The sequence below is a fragment of the Phalacrocorax aristotelis genome, chromosome 3 (assembly GCF_949628215.1).
Source record: "Phalacrocorax aristotelis chromosome 3, bGulAri2.1, whole genome shotgun sequence".
Taxonomy (NCBI): Eukaryota; Metazoa; Chordata; class Aves; order Suliformes; family Phalacrocoracidae; genus Phalacrocorax; species Phalacrocorax aristotelis.
In genome coordinates this window covers 65,223,982-65,241,829 of record NC_134278.1, presented here as the reverse complement: position 1 = coordinate 65,241,829, position 17,848 = coordinate 65,223,982, and the positions used below count along the sequence as shown (strand labels likewise).

Below are 17,848 nucleotides of genomic sequence, written 5' to 3'. Positions count from 1 at the left end.
TTATTATTCCCTATGCATGCTCCAAGCATCAGGAGTGGCAGATGCCGGCCTTTGGGGTCAAGTGGCTGCTCTGCCACCACTTTGGTCAACAGAGCCTGCTGGTAGGGTCCTGTAGGCTCATGAGGCAGCTTTGTGAGCACTCTGTAACTTCTGTGCCTGAGGGATAACAGCCTGGTTTCCCTCACAGAAGATACCTGTTGAATGACACCCACTGCTAGTACAGCTGCTTTGAAGAGGCAGGTGTAGGACCAGTCAGAGTTGGATTCCCCCCTTCCCCTCCCCCCCAGGCTTTTTGTTGGTAGACATTCTAGTTTTCATCTACTTCTCTCTTCCAGTGGCGCGGCTTGCTTCCAATACGCTCAGTGGGAACCCAGGGAACACCTTGATGTTTTGCAGTGGCTGAGCCTAAAATTCCCACCAGCAGCCGGGCTGGTTTGCTTGTTCATGGTTCCTGGAAAACCGAGCAGGTTCTGGTTTGGGGGCTGTTCCCCGTGTCTTGGTGCATTTCTGTGTGTGCTGGGGTGTAGTAGTAGGTGCGTAAAACAGATGGCATGCTGCTTCTGCTCCCAGGTGTTTTCAGACTGAAGCTCAGAGCATTTTTTCCTTTAAAAAACACATTACTGAAAAAACACAAGAGTTTTGCTTTGAAACTGAAGTAAAGGTGCTTGTGTGCATTGCAAAGGGTTTTTGACGTGTGGAAGTACATAACAGTCACTCATGTGGGCCTGTGCTGCTTACCATGAGCATAACACAGCAAGTTAACTTTGAATAGAGATAACACAAGTCAGCTTATGTCAGATCTCACCATATTTACTTTGACTTTGCAGAAAAGGAGGTGAGTCACATTTCAGCATCAGAACATGTTACCAAGTTTTGCTGACCTTTCGTTTTTTTTCTTTTTCCCCCTCCTGCTTTCTTCCTTCCCATCAGTTTTGGGGGTTGGAAAAGGAGAGCATGTGGCAGCACTGCTCAGAGCTGCTGCCTTCATGGCCAGTCTTGCTGATCTCCCCACTGTGCTGGCAGGGATGCAGAGAAAGGGAAGATGTTTCTCCGGGGTCGTTAAATATGCCTGAGTTAGTGACCTTATTTCTTCTGTTATTTATTCCAACAGTGATCTTCTGTCCAGGTGTTGGAAAAGCACAGTTAGAAGTTAGGTCTGGCCACAGGTGGCAATGCATCAAAAGATGCCGTTACCCAACGGGGAGGTTTTCCCCCTGTCCCCCACCCCAGTTCCTGTCTCTGCTTATTGCTCTGATTTTTTTCTACCCTCTGCCTCCATTTCACTTGGTCACTTTCCAACCTTTCTGCATCATGAGAAAGATAAAAGCCTTGGCTGCTTATACTGCGGGCTGTCCTACCTGGAAAACTTACTTGGAGTCATTAGTCAGAGAAACCTCATTTCCAGGTAACGCAGTCTTTTAAACACTGATCAAACCCAGGTCAAAAAGTGGCAGCCACTCGCTTTCTGCTCTCTTCTGGCCAAGTCTCAGTCCTTAATATAAAAGTGTGTAGAATGCCCAATTTTTCCTTGCAAAACAGTCTAAATGTGAAACTTTAATGCCAAGAGTTCTTAAAATTCATACGTGACTACTTGTGGGCTCAGCCTTTCATGTCCTTGTGGCGTGTCCGATGGAAGTAATCCTGATGTCCTGATGACAACTCTTACTGAAGCTGTTGGTTAACTTTCTAACCACCCACTGCATATTACAGTCTGAGAACATCACAGTTACTAAGGGGTTGAATTTCCACAAACCGAACAATGAATTTATTCTGTCACAGTAGCTGCCTTATTGTATCAGTAAAAATGATGTTCTTCAGCTCTATGGTGTGGTCGGTTTGAACATGTATCGGCTAAGTTTGATACTATCAGATGAGTTTTTCTTCATATTCCAGAGGCAGAGTCAGGACTCAAGACCTGTGGTTTTTGTAATACTGAGGAGTTTGTATTTTCAGTGTTTTCTGTAGAAACTCGGTGTAGAGATTTGCAACTCTGACGTTGTCTAACTTCAGTGTCAGAGCATCAGCTTGGTCTTTGTCTAAAGTCCAAATGAGTTTTTAAATTTTGTGTCGTGAACACAGTTCACAAGGGGGGTTCAGGGCCAGACAGTAATTACATTTTTTTTTTAGTAGTGAGATGTAAGAGTAGCAAGAACTAGTAAGTTCCTATAAGCAAAATTACTGAATCCAGACTTGCTGTTGCTATTTTAAGGTAAAATCATTTAATGGGGCTTTTTCTTCTGTATGTTTTTGCACAAGATCTTGTGTTCAATGGGGGAAAAAGTCATGTCAGTTACTACATAGATAAGGGCCCAAAAAGCCAAAGGGGGCTGTTAGCATTTGTAGAGCAGTAATATGTGATGGATGGTAGTGTTGGGGCATGTGTATCTGTGAGAAGGATTCTTGAAGCTTTGGGCAAGTCCATAAATAATCATGCATGGAAACCTCAAAAAGCATTTGCGTAAGAGACTGGAGTAACTCCAAAACAAATGTTATATGTTTCATATACCTTTTTGTGGAAGACACTTTTTTTTAAAATGAATGTTTTATAGACACACAATTTTGTATCTATGAGCACACATATACAAATTTAAATATTTGAGTGGAAAAAATTAGAGATTTGATACAAAGGCTAATCTTCTATCTTGTCATACCTCTTCCTTTTACATGTTGTAGGTTCTGTATGAAAAGATAAAACTGGATATAGTTTTACACATTTGTAACAATTTGCCTATACAGTCAAGTTTGCATATTAATATTTGCGGTTGAAGCTGTTGGCTGTCGTGCTTTTATGGAAGCAATCCTCAGCTGGGAGCAAAGGTACCACTTAAATTACTGAGGCACGTACTATTTGTCTTAGCATGTCTGTATCATGGCACAGCAGAGGATTCTGTAAAATTTTCATGCTATACAGCAGCAGTCGAAACTTTTCATGCTGGTAAAACAGCTGGAGACAGTCAAAAGTCCTGCATTTAACTACACCATGAAGTAGGAACTTTTGTATGCTTGTACGTAAATGCAAATTTAATCAAAACTTTGCCTTCTTTCCCATGTCTTCTGGTAAATATTGCCATACATGGGAATCTGGAAGTGGTTTTGCTAAGCAAAAATTTGTAAGCTACAGAAACAAATTAAGTTTAAATAAGAAATGTTGGTATGTATCACAGAATCATTTGTTCAAACCCACATCTCTACTTCCGCTTTATCAAAAAAACATGGATCCAGCCATCATTGCTATTTGTTCTATAAAACCCTTGCCAAATCTCAATCCTTTGCTATTTTTATAGTATGAATAAATTCTATTTAAAAAAAAAAAAAGTTGTTCTTTGTCATCTGATCAAAACCTTCCAGGTGAAAATAGAAAGAAGAAAAAATGACTTGCTATGACCGTAAACATTTGCTGGTGTCCTTCCCTCTTTCCTGGCTGCTGTCCTGTTGTGTCCATTCCTCTCCAGGAAGCAGGGGCTGGAGAACTGCAGTCTTGCGCTGAAGGAGGTTTCCAAGTAGATTTCTTTTTACAGCTGTGGCTCGTTTCACTATTTATACACTGTCTACTCAAAGAGTCATAACCTCTTCCTAATATACATTTACTGTGTTGAAGGGTCTTAATCTCTTAGGGGATTGTGGAATCTTTTTGTTGTGAGGAAGGAGTTGAAGGGAAGAACACACTTGTACCTTGTTACTGCGGGGAATCAACAAGTCAGAGCTGCTGTTTCAGAAGGGTGCTTTTGTTAGATGAAGGGGAAGTTAACCGCCGGTATTTGAGAACCGTGAAGCTCCCGAGGTTGCTGCTCCTGGGGCAGACGCTGGTTCCTTCTGGGCAGCTCTGTGCTGCTGTGAAGTGAGACCCTGACTGTTTTTCCCATCTGTAGCGCACCTTGAATTTGACTTGCAAAGTAGCTCCAGTAAGAGTTTTCTTGGCTGGTCGCTACAGAAGAGCGCAGTCTTGGGAAAAGCAAACAAATTGAGCAGCACCTGACTTAACCCTGTGTTTCCAAAGTTACAAGGATGTCGCAACCCAGTTTGTCTTGCTGTTTCGCTTTACTTGATGTCTGGGTTAGCGCTGTAGCTAGGGCAGTGCTCTTCACAGAACAGCACGACCTTTGCTTGCTTCTTTGCAGCAATGAAGAAACGCATAGGGTGTTGTGATTTGTCCTTCTGAGAGTGTTTCGTTTTGACCTTTATGAACGGTTTAAAGTTTTATTTCATGATGTAATCACTTCTATATGCTTTTATACACTTTATATATTTTTTCTTATTCTTCTCGTTCCCTCCGAAGTCCAGCTAGTCCTTAGGCTAAAAACTTGGGTGAATGTTTCCCCTCAGCAGAGGGTCAAAACTGATGTCTCCTGACCTTCACATTTTGCTCTTAGCTAGCTCTATTTTATAAAGCGGACTGGATATTTTCCAGTGAGACATATGAGCTGAAACAATGTGCTGTATGTGCTTTCCAATGCACTGCTCATCGAGTAAGAGAATACGTGAAAATTTATGTTTCCATGCACTTGTTAGCCAACTGTTTGGTGAATTGTCCTCTAAAACTGAGGGGGCTTTGTCTCTGGTGTGGTCATAGCTGACCATTCTGGCAGGACATTGCAAACATTACAGCTACTTTTTTTTCTCCAATCTCCATTACAAATGAAAAGGAAGTGAAGTTGGTTAAGAATGTGGCTGAACGACTAAAGTTAATGAATTTTGCAAGAGTGTATTTAGCTTCTAGTACAATATTTGGAACAATTAAAAAGGGTGGATTTGAAAGTTTTTAATTTAAACAGTGAAATACATTTTATTCTTGTCTTTCAGCTGCAGAATCTCAATAGAAATAAAGAAATTAAACTCTGCATTTTCCATCCACCTGTTTTTTGCTGACATTTGTCTATTAATTTATCTACTAGCCTTGCTTTCCCGCTTGTAGGTAGAAACCCCTTTGTTGTCTTTTTCTGGGGAAGGGAAATGGAAGCTCCTCTATAACCTTATATGTAGCTTGTTTCAAAGCCTGAGGTGAAGTGGTCTGTTAAAATATAAGGCATAGGTGCTTATGATATCTATGGAGGTGTATTTTCAGCATGTGAGCATGTACGTTAGGAACATAAGAGTATGGTGTATTTTTCCATCCCAATGAACGGTAATTAATATGTGAACCCTCTGCTCCTTCTATAGCTTCCCTTACATATGGTATGGCAGCTTCTGCTTGGCACTTTATCTCCCTGAAGCAGATGGATTCCCTGGACATTGAGTCTTGATGAACTTGCAGTGTACCGAAGGCAGTTATGAGCTGTGAATTAAATGCATTGCAACTGGTGTATCGCTTGCCCATTCACTCAAAATGAAAAGATGTGACAAGTAAAGTTGCTTGGAAGTTGTCAAATCAAACGCCAAAGCAGAAGGGTTGAGAGGGCTGCGTATTGCTTGAGAGTAGCTCATGGAGATATTAAATATAAGTTATCTCCAGTTGCAGTTTCGCCAAGGTAACACAGGTCCATAATAAAAGTGCACGTGCATTTTTGTGCATGCATACTGGAAGGGAGGTGGAAGGCAGAGACATGACCCCTCTTCCCACTTCTTACATGAACTGTGGGCCATGTCCATTAGCTGTGGTACAAGAAGCTGTGCTTTCCAGTTGGCAGGTCAGGTTTGATAGGGATGGCTGCTGGAGGGAAGCATGGCTTGGCCTCCTCACTGCTTCGCCCAGCAATGGCACCTGCCCGCGGGGCACCGTGGGCCTGGGTGCGCACAGCATGTCGCTGTCGGCTGTGTCCCACCAGACCCGCTCCTGTCGCCTGCTGCCTTCCTCTCCTTTTCCTTGCTCGCGTATGTGAATTTTCGTACTTCCCTGTGGCTTTGTTTTATTTTGCACATGCAGGTGTTTGCTCCCTAATGCAATGGGAGATGCTCATGGTTTACATAATTGGCTTAATACTCTGACTCACACTCTTGTAGGCACCTCGCTAGTGACTATATTAATTAAAGAGGGACCTATGGAAAAAACTGGCTCTTAATTTCAGTTCTGTCATCCATGCCTAATTTCAGTGCCTGAAATAGGTATAGAAACTAATGAATAGTGGAGGCTGTTGCCTTTTAGAAACTGAAATTTGTTTGTACTTGCTTGTAATTTCCATGGAGTCTTTTGTATCTGTTTTCCTCCCTTGTAGTCAAGACTGCTGGAGAGCTGATGAGTAAGGGTGACTGATTACAGCATACTGTACAATTACCTGGAAACCTTCTTCCAGGAGTTATTAACACAATTTTATTAACCTTGAGTGATACATTTAATGCCATATATGAGAAATATGGCATTTTCATTTCAGAATTAAAATGAGGTCATTGTGACATGCAGTGGTATGAAATTATATGTTTGACTTGTATCTAACTTGACCTGCTTTTGCAAAGGGAGAAGACCCACTGCGCTCAGCAGCACAACTCCATCCACTGGGGTGCTGTCTGCCTAAGACAGTGGAGCTGGACCAACACTGAGGAGGCTGCAGCTCCTCCACAGCCTCCAGCAGATTGTGATTCAGCTGGGACTGCAGGAAAGGCAGCAAATCTATTAAATTAATCAGGTCAAATGAGAAATAACTCATTTTGTTCTTCCTACTCTGCGCTGACACTTCACACACACATGTGTCAGACCCTTACTGAAGAAGCAGTTGCGTTTCTACCCCAGGGGTGGTGACAGAAAATGCCGTGGGGCTGGCTTGGGTTTGTAGCAAGAAGGGGGCCAGCAGAACAGATGGTGATTCACGAATATTTCCCATTGCAAGACCCAGGTGAAGATACAAACCACTCTGTCACCCTGCACAGTAACTGTGCACAGTTACTGATGAGAGTGCTGGTTCAGTTTGCTACCCAAGGACAGCAAATGCCCAAGTGCCAATTCTTGTCATTCATTTTCAAGGATTTGAGTGTATTTTAGCCCTGCCAAGAGAGACCTGCTTAAAGTACTGCTGGTTTTAGTTCAGTATTTCAGTGAACTATTTCTGGTCCATTAAGTAAGCATTTTGACGGTGTGAATGAAGACAGGTCCCCAGCTAGTACTGATGGCATGCCTGCACGGTTGTACCCCTGAGGTCAGAAGAGAAACTGATTTTTCTGTTTGCTTCGTTGTGTTTCTCTGGTGTGTTTCAGTCTTGGGGAGCTTTCTGATGAAAGATGATTGCTCTGTATTTGGTGACAATGTGCTGTAACTGCGTATTTCAGGAAACAACCTGTTCTTTTCTCCTCCTTTTTGTAGGATGGTGTGTAACGGTACAGTTGTCTTTAGATGCCAGGATGATAATAGGGTAATTCAGGTGCCCTTCCTGCTGCCTGTGATTTTGATATTCCCAGTTACCCAGAGGTGGCCTTGGAGCATTCCTTAGTGGCTTGTTGTTACCAGGGCTAGTGAAATACTGATGGCATCACTCTGAAGGAGCAAGCCATGTCAACCGGTGCCACAGCTGCAGGGATTTTCTGGAGTGGTACACAGGTGACTAGGCAAATGAAAGTGCGCACAAGGGGCTTTTTTTGTTTTGTTTTAGTAGTAAACATTATCAATTAAGCCCTGTTGCATCTCTTAATCAAACATCATTTGGTATGCAACTCCTGCAAAACAATGATCTATTTATTTATTTATTTATTAATTTAGGAGCAGGTCTTTTAGCATCAGATTGAAATGACTGGATTGCCTCTTGTTTTTTCAGGCTTTTTCTTCAGAATTTCTACTCTAGCCTCCCTTTAAATTTAGGACTGACAGTCACTGTTTTGGTATAACTAGTTTTCTCCTTGACATGTGGTAAGCCTCTACACACTCTGGTCCTCCCCGCACAACCAGGAATGCTCTCTTTGTTCGACTTCTGCGGCAAAGAAATTCCTGAATGAATTTGGAGAAGTTGGTTACAGATTCCTTTCTTGACCTACAGCAGCTCTTAAAAAGATTTTGCCCTTTCTGTGCCCTTTGTCTGAAGAGTGAGGGAAACAAAAGATAAGGTGAACTAATTAGTGACCTCATTGTATTTGTTTTCTTCCTCACTTAAGGTAGAAGACAGCCCATTCCTAAAACCATTTATTTTATTAATTTTAATGCAAAGCACTTTGCACCTGCAGACATTGCTGGGTTTATTACAGAAGAACTTTTTGTTTGTAATAATGAGAAACTGTAACACAATTTCACAAATACTGTGTGTCATATCTACTTGAAAACTCCACAAGTATAGCTATAGCTACGGTACGAATAGAAATCAAGTTGTTTCATTGAAAATCGTCTCTTGATGAAAAGAACCAGACACATAGATAAAGTATTTTACTTTGGCTCCTGAACTTACATATGACTAATGTGGAACTGTGTCCCTCCTTCAAGTAAGAGGTGAGTGCTTTAGGTTTAATTCTGTAGGGAAACAGTTTCAAATGGAATCAGAGGTTTTATTGGAAGAAGGTTGTTTTAGAAATCGGTTTTAATTATGGGCAAATGTCTGTGGTTTTTTCCCAATGTTTATATTGGTTCTGTTCATCCCTGTTGCTTAAAAGTGCTTAAATTAATTTTGCTTCTACATTTGAATATTTGGAAAATTCTCTTCCTCGTGCCAGTCTAGATAGGTACGACAAGGCCCTGTAGCTGCGAAGCTGGGAGTACATGAGTAGCTCTGTATTAGTTGTTTCACAGATAATTTGAGAAGGTCCACCTACCACAAGTCAGATGCCTGCATTACTTTTTACAGGACAGGACACATCCTTATGCCTCCTGCTATGGTGAATATGAATTTGAGTTATTTGAATTAATGACGGGGTTATTCTAATTATTCACAGTCGATTCTGCTTTAAAGGACATACTTCCTGATCATTTGATTAAGTTAGTTGTTTCATTATGTTTGCTGTGACTTTCCCCAAACAAATTTCATCTTCTATAATAATTTTTAAAATATTTCTTTCCTTCCTTACTGTATGAGGAAACTCCACCCTAATCAGTCCTTGAGTGGAATGGGTAATGTAATACATGCTATCAACCACAAGAGATAATAGCAAAATATTTTCCTTCACTTCGGAGTTACAAGAATATTTGGGTTTACTTATCAAAATAATGGTCAATATCTTTTCAGTTCGGTTTCCAAGTTGATGTTGCCCCTTTAAAGATACGCTGGGTCTGACCTGACCTCTCTTTATCTCCCCCCTCTTATCGTCAGTGGGACCACAGCGCCTGGTAGGCTCTGGGTCTGGCTTTCCTTAGTGCTTGAGCTGACTGCAGACTCAACAGCGTTGGGCCGTGACAACCTTCAAGTTGAAAATTGTATTTTTACTCCAGCTGTTTTCTTTGGATAGTTTTTCAGGGTGGGGTTTGTTTGTGTGTTTTATGCACAGTTTGAAAGGGACATGTGTCAGAATGATTCAGGCTTTAGGAAAAAAAATCTCTTTCAATAGTTAGCACCCATCCAGGGTATCAGAAACATATGTCTCCGCAGATCGCTTTGGTTCTAAAGGGAAAAGGATTTAATTAGGCATCCCAACAGCCCTGCTAGCTGGCAGTCAAATCAGGATGTGCTTAGCTGCACAGCAACACGTGAAGCAAGACAAAAACATCCTAAACCCCCATCCTTTTTCCATGAGCTGGGCAGGTCTGAGCTGTGTTTTCTTTCATGCTCATTTTAATGGTACAATCTTTAGCATCAAAAAAGTTGTGCAAGTATTTATGTATTTTTTCCAAATTTATTTCCCTGTATCCTGTTGCATTTTCAGGATAGCGCAGCTAAGAGGAATGGTGCTAGTGATGTCATGTTTTCAACAAAGGAAAAATGGCACTGATATATTTCTTCTAGTTTTTCGTAGAGAGCTGATAGAGATTTCAGTGACATGAGGGTAAGGGAGAGAATTTTGGTTTGGAGTGTCAAAATTCCTAACTTCATGTGGTTAAAACATTTCTATTTAGAAGGCCATGACCAGTCGTTATTAAACACGGATATACATGCACAATTCTCCATGTCCATCGTGGTCTCCTCTATGCAGCCAGTCTATTTAGCATCCAGGCAGTAGGAGCAGTGCCTCTGTGAGAGGTGGTGATGGCAGTTGGCATTTATCTCCTCTGCTTCTCCCTTGATGGGGTAGATGTGGTGGGATACGTTGCTGGAGGCATTGCTTCACACTTGTAGCTGTCTCTTTGTATGCAGCTTGACGGGTAACGCTTTATACAATCAGTATACCCTGTAATTTGACTGTTGGAAGGTATTTCCATGTTATTTCCATAGAGTTCATCCTGGTACAATGGAGAAACGTGGTTCCCTACTGTCACAGAGAGCAAAATGAGATGTAGGGAGTTGGAGAACCGGTTCCCTGATGGGACTCAGAGCTGGGACCAGGTGTGACATCCTGCAAGTGTCACAGCTGCCGGAGAGGGTCCAGGCACTTGTTCAGTTGCTGCAAATGCTAAGGCAAGACAATAGTGTCACTTGGACCTCCTGCCTTCCTAGACAGTGAGGTCCACCACCTTTGAGGCGCTTAGTGGGGTACCAGGCCTCCTTAGTTAAGATGTGTGCTTGTGAAGACACGTGCTGTGCACATGTCTTTGGGGCACTCATAGAGTCCTGATGCACTAAAAAAGGGGTGGAAATAGATGCTGGACTGCTTTATGCCTGCCCAGGGCTTGGTAATTCCACTCCCTTCCCAAATATGTGGATTTCTATTTCATTTAATTCTTATATTTTTTGGAAGTGTTCCCTCTTTCCCAGCAGGAAGGTGGGGATCCTGTTCAGGCTCCTCTGCTCTCCTCCTGGTGAGGGTGGGAGACAGAGCTGGTGGACAAGACAGAGAGTATCCCCTGAGGAAGGGATGCTGACCCAAACCCTCCCAGAGCGGTACGTGCCGCTGGTGTTACAGCCCAGAGCTTCTGACTTTTCAGCACTTTAATACCATGTTGCCTCTAAGCTGTGTCCAATTTCTCAGACAATATTATTGTTCCATAGTTGGCCTCCTCTTCCTTGTTTTATTGACAGTGTTTCCTCTTCCTTGTTTTACTGCCTATGTGCAGACTGCTGGTTTTATATCTTTTTTATTTTCCTACTTGTGTTTGCAATTGATTCCCCTGGAATCTGTCATGCTGTTTCTCAGTCCCCAGTGGTGTGTTCACAGCTGCTCTCAGTCTCCAGTGACTATCACTGATGTGCTGCTTACTTCCCCTTCCAGGTAATTAATGAGTAGATTTAACAAGACTGGACCTTAAAATCCCTCTGGTATCCAAGTAATCTTCCTCCAGCTACAATATGTTCTTGTTTATTTTGCTTCCATGAAGGGTTTATTCCTGGAGTCCTCTGAAGAGCTATGGTGGGAAATAGTGCGTGCATCCCTGGCACACCAGAAAATGGAATTAATGAGAAGGGGCCCTTTGCGTCCCAGAGCATAAGATGATCTTGACATTAGTGTGTACCCGGTGTAGCATGATTTAAAAGAGAAGAGGCAGGCTAAGCTATATAAATGCTGTTTCTGGATTTTGAGTTACTCCACTGTAATGTCTCCACTTTTCTGCCACAGCAGCCTGCTCTTAGCCCACTCTAAAATGAAGTAACTTTTCTTACATGATGACAGATACTTGAAACAGGATGCTTTAAGATCTATGCACAGCTAATAGTACTCAGCGTCTTATTAGTGCTGCTTCATCTGGGATCTGAACTGTGTTTTCAGGGTGTCTGGACCAGGGTTTTATCTGGAGCTCCGCCCAAAGATAGCATGCATTTGCATGCGTTCTTTATTTTAAATTGACTTTGCATGGAGGATTTCAGGACTCATGCATTTGCAGACGGTTGCAGATCTTGGTTGTTCAGCGAGGTAGGTTACCCTGACCCCCGACTTGCTCCCTGGTTCTTGTGTTTCTTTGCTCTACAAGGCCAGGCCCTATAAAAGTGAGTCAACACAACACAGCTGCACTTAGACCCAAATAACCCCAATAAGCACAGTGCTGGTGGCGGCTTTTTGTGGCCCTTATAAAATAAAATGCTTACGAGGTTGTGTGCTTCTATTCCTGAAGGTCTCCTCTGCAGATATAGAGTGTACGTAAGAAATCTTGTTAGCCACAAGATCTCTGGTGTTGAGCTAGGGAAACAGTCTTAAGGTGCACAGAAAGGAATAGACAGCATTCAAAAAACAAGCGTTTTCTCTAGCTCGGCTGTTCAGACACACTTGCAAGGTTTTTCTTTATTAATTAAGACAATATGCACAGAGGAAATAGAAAATTGCACAAACAAAGCACTTTCTGAAGAGAGACCAGACATATATATTCCAGAATTTAAAAAAAAAATTTTAAAAAATCACAGAGTTAGTAATTCATAACAAACAGTTGAGTGGGATTAAAGCGATGTATTTCTCTAAGGCTGACCAGTTGATGCCCATAAGCTGAATCCGCAGCGGTGAAAAATGCTGACAGATGAGCTAAAACAGCTGCCTTCAGGCCGGGGCCTGCTGGGACGGACCGAAGATGACCGCCAGTCCCTTTCGTAGGTGGCGTTTTGTTCGCACGCCTTTCACTTGGGGCCGGACGGGGAGGTGTCAGCGCTGCGGCGGAGGCCCCAGCGGGTGGGGTCCGCCGGCCGCGCCACGCCACGCCGCGCCGCGCCGCGGGATGGGCCGGGCCGGAGAGCAGCTGGCCCGGGGGCTGCCGGGGGCCGCGCCGCGGACCCACCTCGCCGCTGCGTGGGGCGGCGGCAGGATGTTCTGCCTGAAAGGTGAGGGTGCCGCGCTCGGGAAAAAGGAGGTGCCATCGTTTCTGGCTGGAGCTTTTCCTGTGGTGGAGAGGGGAGGGGATTTAGAATTGAAATGTAATCCTTAAAAAAAAAGTCTATTGAGTGCGTTGATGAGGGAGCGTGTGAATTTGTTCCATTTGTACCCCGCAGAGCCCCGTGGGAAGGTGCGCGACAGCTCGCCGCACAGAAGGCCGGGCTGGCTCGGTGCGGGGGTGCGTGCACCGGGCGGCTCCGCGGGGCGCCCTGCTCGCAGGGGCTTGCGTGGAGCGCCTTTGCGGATGCTGCTGCACCAGAAGTTTATTAACCGTTACTCGGTTTTGCCCCGCTTTGGATGAAATGTCACCACCAGCCTGGAGAAGGGCGGAGAACTGGTGGTGCTGCGGTATTGCAGACGCTTCATAGAAACCCCTGCTGCTCTGCCAGGTGATGCTTACTCTCATTTAGAGATGGTGCAAAGCTGTCGGGACAGTAAGAGGTTTTATGTCCAAAGAGATTTTTATTTTATCTTTTTAAATGGACTTCCTAAGAACGTGGTTCTGAAAACTACAGTTAGGAAAAGCTTATTATTTTTAACTTCCATATTTTTGTTTGTATTAAAAATTACTGCTACTCTTCTTACTGAAGTGCAGTTGTTGAAAGCTGACACCAGAGAGCTGCTGTAAGGACGGGTTTAGGACCTGAAAGAAAAATACTTTGCCTGAGAAAGAGGAGCAATTAAGTTGAATACTTGAGTGCTTATCAGTGCTTGCTCAGGATATTTTGCTCTTCTGTCTACCTTGCTTCAGAACGTTGACGGCTTTTACTCTAGTAATGACTTTCATTTGTGCAAAGTCCCCACAAAGGGTCTCGGTACAGTTGCCAACCATAAATTAAAAAAGGCAGGAAAAAAGTTCCTTTCCTGCAGATTTCACGGTAGTGAATCAGTGTTTCTAGAGCAAACCTTAATGAATTGCACAACACAATTAGCTGTGTAGTGATTTGTCTGAAATTGTTGCAGTGTACTAAGTCAAAAAAACCTGCACTATTTACATTTTTTAACTGCATAAGAGGTTTTCAATTCGTGACAGTTCAACAGATCACTGGAATTTAGAAACAAAGATTAAACTTTTTAAAACAACATTAACTTAGAGATACAGTATAAAAGTTGTTTTTTAAATAAATAGTACAATAGTTAAAAGGTTTTTAAGCAAGGTGGGTAACCAGGCAGCTAGGAAGACTTGAGTCCTCTGTAGTCTAGAGCACCTGATTGAAAATGAGGCAAGGAGTAGCTTTCAGAGACGACATATGTGCAGGAAATGAGTTTGTACGGAAGGAAAATATATTTGTCTTGCATAATAAGATTGAATTACACTTGCTTTTTAATGAATCTTAAGTTGAATATGTTTTCAAAGTTTTCAGGTTTTATTTCTGAAAAATAAAAATTGCTAGTTACAATACATAAAAGCCCATCTTAGGGCTGTGCTGCAAAGCAGTGGATAGATCTGTTGCTTAGCAATATATTTTGATTGTCATATTTGTATTTTTTTCCTGTTTGCATGCACTTACATACCATTTTCTCTAAGTCACTGTGCTTTGCATCACTTTATTAGTTGGTAGTAGACTTCTACCTACCTTGTTATTGTTATTGTATATTACATTGCAAATCATGATCCTGAAATAATCAGCTGGGGCATTATCATTGATTTTTCTTTTTCTTTTTTTTTTTAACCTCAACATTGGGAAGGAGAGAGGCTGTTACACACCAGTCCTTTTACTGACTCGATGGTAGCCTGTATGGGGAGGGGGATTTGTCTTTGAAGCCACACAGAACATTTGCCTTTCAGGTGCTGGTTTGTCTGGGCTCTGAGGGCTCAGGAAGAAGCGGCCTAGCTGTTTAGGCTGCCAGCTCCCACCGTGTTTTCCCAGTCTGATCCAGCAAGCAGTCTCGACCAGATAAATTAGTCCCAGGTTTGCACAGGGACCAAGTCGGTATATTTGGTGGGTGTGGAGGTGCTGGGTGTGCGTTGTGCTGGTGATGAAATCCCTCCTCCAAAATTTGGTCTCTGTGAGCTCTAGGGGCCTGCTGCCTCTCATTTCTCCTTTTTTCAGGTGGCGGTTTCTGTTTGCGGTATGATTCTCCGGACCGCCAGCACGGAGCCTCTTGTTGCCATGCCCTTCCCAGCTGCCCCTTAAGATGCTTGGGGAAAAGCGGTGGTCGGAGCTGGGCGCCTCTGCCCGCGCGTGGCAGGCGATCCAGCATCTCTTGCTCGCAGGCTGACCCCAGCTGTCCCGCACCGGGGTGCCGGGTGACCCTCAGACTGCGCCGGCCCATGGGCAGCGCTCGGTTCTTCAGCACGGCCCTTGAGGTGACCCCCATTGTGTGAAACATGAGTTGTATTGGTGTTTGGTCGGAACTGGGCATTTGCAGCAGAGGCAGTGCTGCGTGCTTGTTATCGATCTTTTGGACTGAAGGGGTACAAATGGAAGATCTAAATAGATTTTCATATAAAAGAAATTAATACCTAGAAGGGTCGTGAGCTAGTTCATTGGCTTGTGCTGTAGAAATGAGCTCATGTTCTGTAATATTTGCCTAGAGTTTCTCTTTCTTTCATAGCTTTTGTAGAAGAATAGTGCCAAGTAACGCTGTAAAGCAAGCATGTGCGCTTACTGCTTGCCTGCACTTGGGAAGTATTTTCCATCCTTGCTTGTCTTACAGCTGTGGATTTGAGAGGGAAGTCTTTTATACTAATAATAGCAAGAAGTTATGATAGAAGCTATCCATGAAATATCCCAGGCATGTGCTGCTTGCTCCCTGGAGAAGGGTTCCATGCTAGAAATGCAGATTTTTTTATTTATTTTTTGTAAAAGATCACAGGGCTGCTCACCAGTTGTCTCGTGTGTTCTGTGTGCGTAAGGACATTCCTTGGATTCCTTTCTTGGCAATGTTCTCATAAAATATCCGATGTTTGAAATCAGAACCAGATTTTCTCTGATGTCTTTAAACAAATGCATTTTCCAAGTTGAACTAGGCAAGCAAAAATTTGTACAAGTTTCTCCGCCCCCCCCCCCCCCCCCCGCACCTTCTATTTAAAGTTATACTTTTTTGTGTGTATAACAGCAGGCCAAAATTAAGGAAGAGGACATGTAGTAACTTAAATGAAGGAATCTCTCAAAGTGAAGATACCTGGCAGAATTTGAGAGTTCAGTTTAAGTCTAAGATTAATTGTGTGGCATTTCTTCCTCTGACTTTCTTTCAATTTTTTTGTTTCTGTCTTAGAGTTGTGTGTAATCACAATGGGACTCTTGAGTCGGACCCATTCTTTTTGTGGTTGTTTTTTATATCATCTGCATTATTTTAATAGGGTGAGTAACTTTGAGGACATTTCTTATCTGCAGTTCTTCAAAATGTAAAAGCACCTTGAGCAAATGCAGAATTAGTACAAGCAAACGAGAATGAAGTGTCAAGCATATGACTTTGAGCTAAAAAAAAAATAATCTACTTCTGAAAGAAGAGCTCTGCTATTTTTCTTCATATCTCCTATATCTTATGGAGTTACTCTTTCTGCTGTGCTTTTTCCAGTCTCTCTTCCCCGCCCCCCTCCACCACCAATTTTCCTATCCCCACTCAAATGAATGGCTGCCTGCTTCATCTCGGATGCAGCTGGGGTCTGCCGCTTGCTCTGTCGGCTGAATGTGAATGGAAGTGTTCACAGTTACACCTGTGTGAATCATGCCAGGAGGGCCACGGAGAGCTCTGTCAAACACAGTGTATTCATGTGCTATGGAAAAAAAACAGTTTTTACTTAATTACAAAAGAGATTTTAGTGTTTAAGACTGCTTAAAGATCTGGCACGGGACTGGCCTCTCTCTGTCAGGCAGTGGTGAAGGGGAATCACTTCTAACTGCGCCTGGAAGTACGGAATGAAATCGAACATAAAAAAAGCAAGATTATAGGTCTGGATAATAACATTCTTGCCGACGTTAGGCAGGTGCTCAGAAATATTGAAGATCCCCATGTACTTCTACTTTTTTTCTCTTAAGTATCATTCAACTGCTCCGCCTACAGCCATAGTCCGGTTGCGTTACGTTGTACTTGAGCACCAAGTAAAACACTGGTTCTGCTTGGGTGAATTTACAATCAAAATACATTGGAAGGGCGCAGTGTATGTAAAAGCAAAGTGAATTTCCAAGGGCAGCAGAGTACCTAGGGGGCTGAGCTGCGGCCGTGCCTGCACTGCCTACCCCACTCGTTTCTTGGCTGTGTTTGCAGCAGAGGCAGCAAATGGAAGCCTCCAAGAGTACTTCTGCCGGGCTGACCCATCGGGCGAGACTGGCGTACCCCAGCTCTTGTTTCTGCAGTTCAGAGATTGCCCGTAAATACATTTGTTCACCACATTGTGTAAGCATGTTGTTCCACTCCTTGGAGCTGTTTCATTTGACTGCCTGTGAGGAGACCACCAAATGGCACGGGCACAGAACCTGCAGAATGAATGCCTATTGTTTGCTGTGGTTTTGCTTTGCTTTTTTTGGTCATAGAACAGGGTGTGGGCGCCTATTTTTTCCGTTAAATTTTTACGAAGGCCAGTGGCAGTGGGTGAAGCAGGGTGAACATAAACAGGCATTAGATAAAAATCTGTGCCGGCTGGTACGCCAGCCTTTCCCAGGGCACGTGGGGCTTTCATTCTGAAGTGGTGTGGTGACAAGGCAAGTCATATAGATTTAACTGTGAAATCAGTTAGTATTGAACCTCTCCTTCAGTAAATCTTTAGCTGATGATTTGGAATGTGGTGGTCAGGATAGACTCCTGTATGTGCCTAGCTTTCAGTACTTGAATGCAGCTTGAGCTTTTCAAACACACTGCAGTTACAAATACACACAAAAATACTTGATGCTTGTAGTCCATTAGTTTATTCCAGGTGGTGTTCAGGACTCTATGAAAATTGGTTTGTTCACTGTCACAACTGTATAATCAAGGCTTTTCCTTAGACTCTATTTTTACTGTCATGTGAGTATTTAATTCACACTCTGCCTTTGTGCTCCATGTCTAGTTCTTTACTGCAGGCTACAACAGGAGCCATTTGCACAAATCACGCAGCACTGCAATCCAGAACAGGACCTGTTGGTAAATGAATGATGGGTAGAAAGATAATCTGCCATTTTTCTTGACCTGCTAATGT

General features: G+C 43.1%; 1 protein-coding gene across 6 annotated transcripts in view; it reads left to right on the top strand.

Annotated features, from left to right (window-relative positions):
• The window catches only part of NHSL1 (NHS like 1), a 185,630-nt gene that overhangs the window by 78,858 nt on the left and 88,924 nt on the right, over positions 1-17,848 (top strand). Inside the window, exon 1 of one of the 6 annotated variants that reach the window (XM_075087755.1) lies at positions 12,545-12,674. The exons of the other annotated variants lie outside the window; for them this stretch is intronic. Coding sequence (XP_074943856.1) covers positions 12,572-12,674 — 103 coding nt within the window. The 5' untranslated portion in view covers positions 12,545-12,571. Of the gene's footprint in view, positions 1-12,544; positions 12,675-17,848 lie in introns of those variants that run through there. 6 annotated transcript variants of the gene reach the window in all.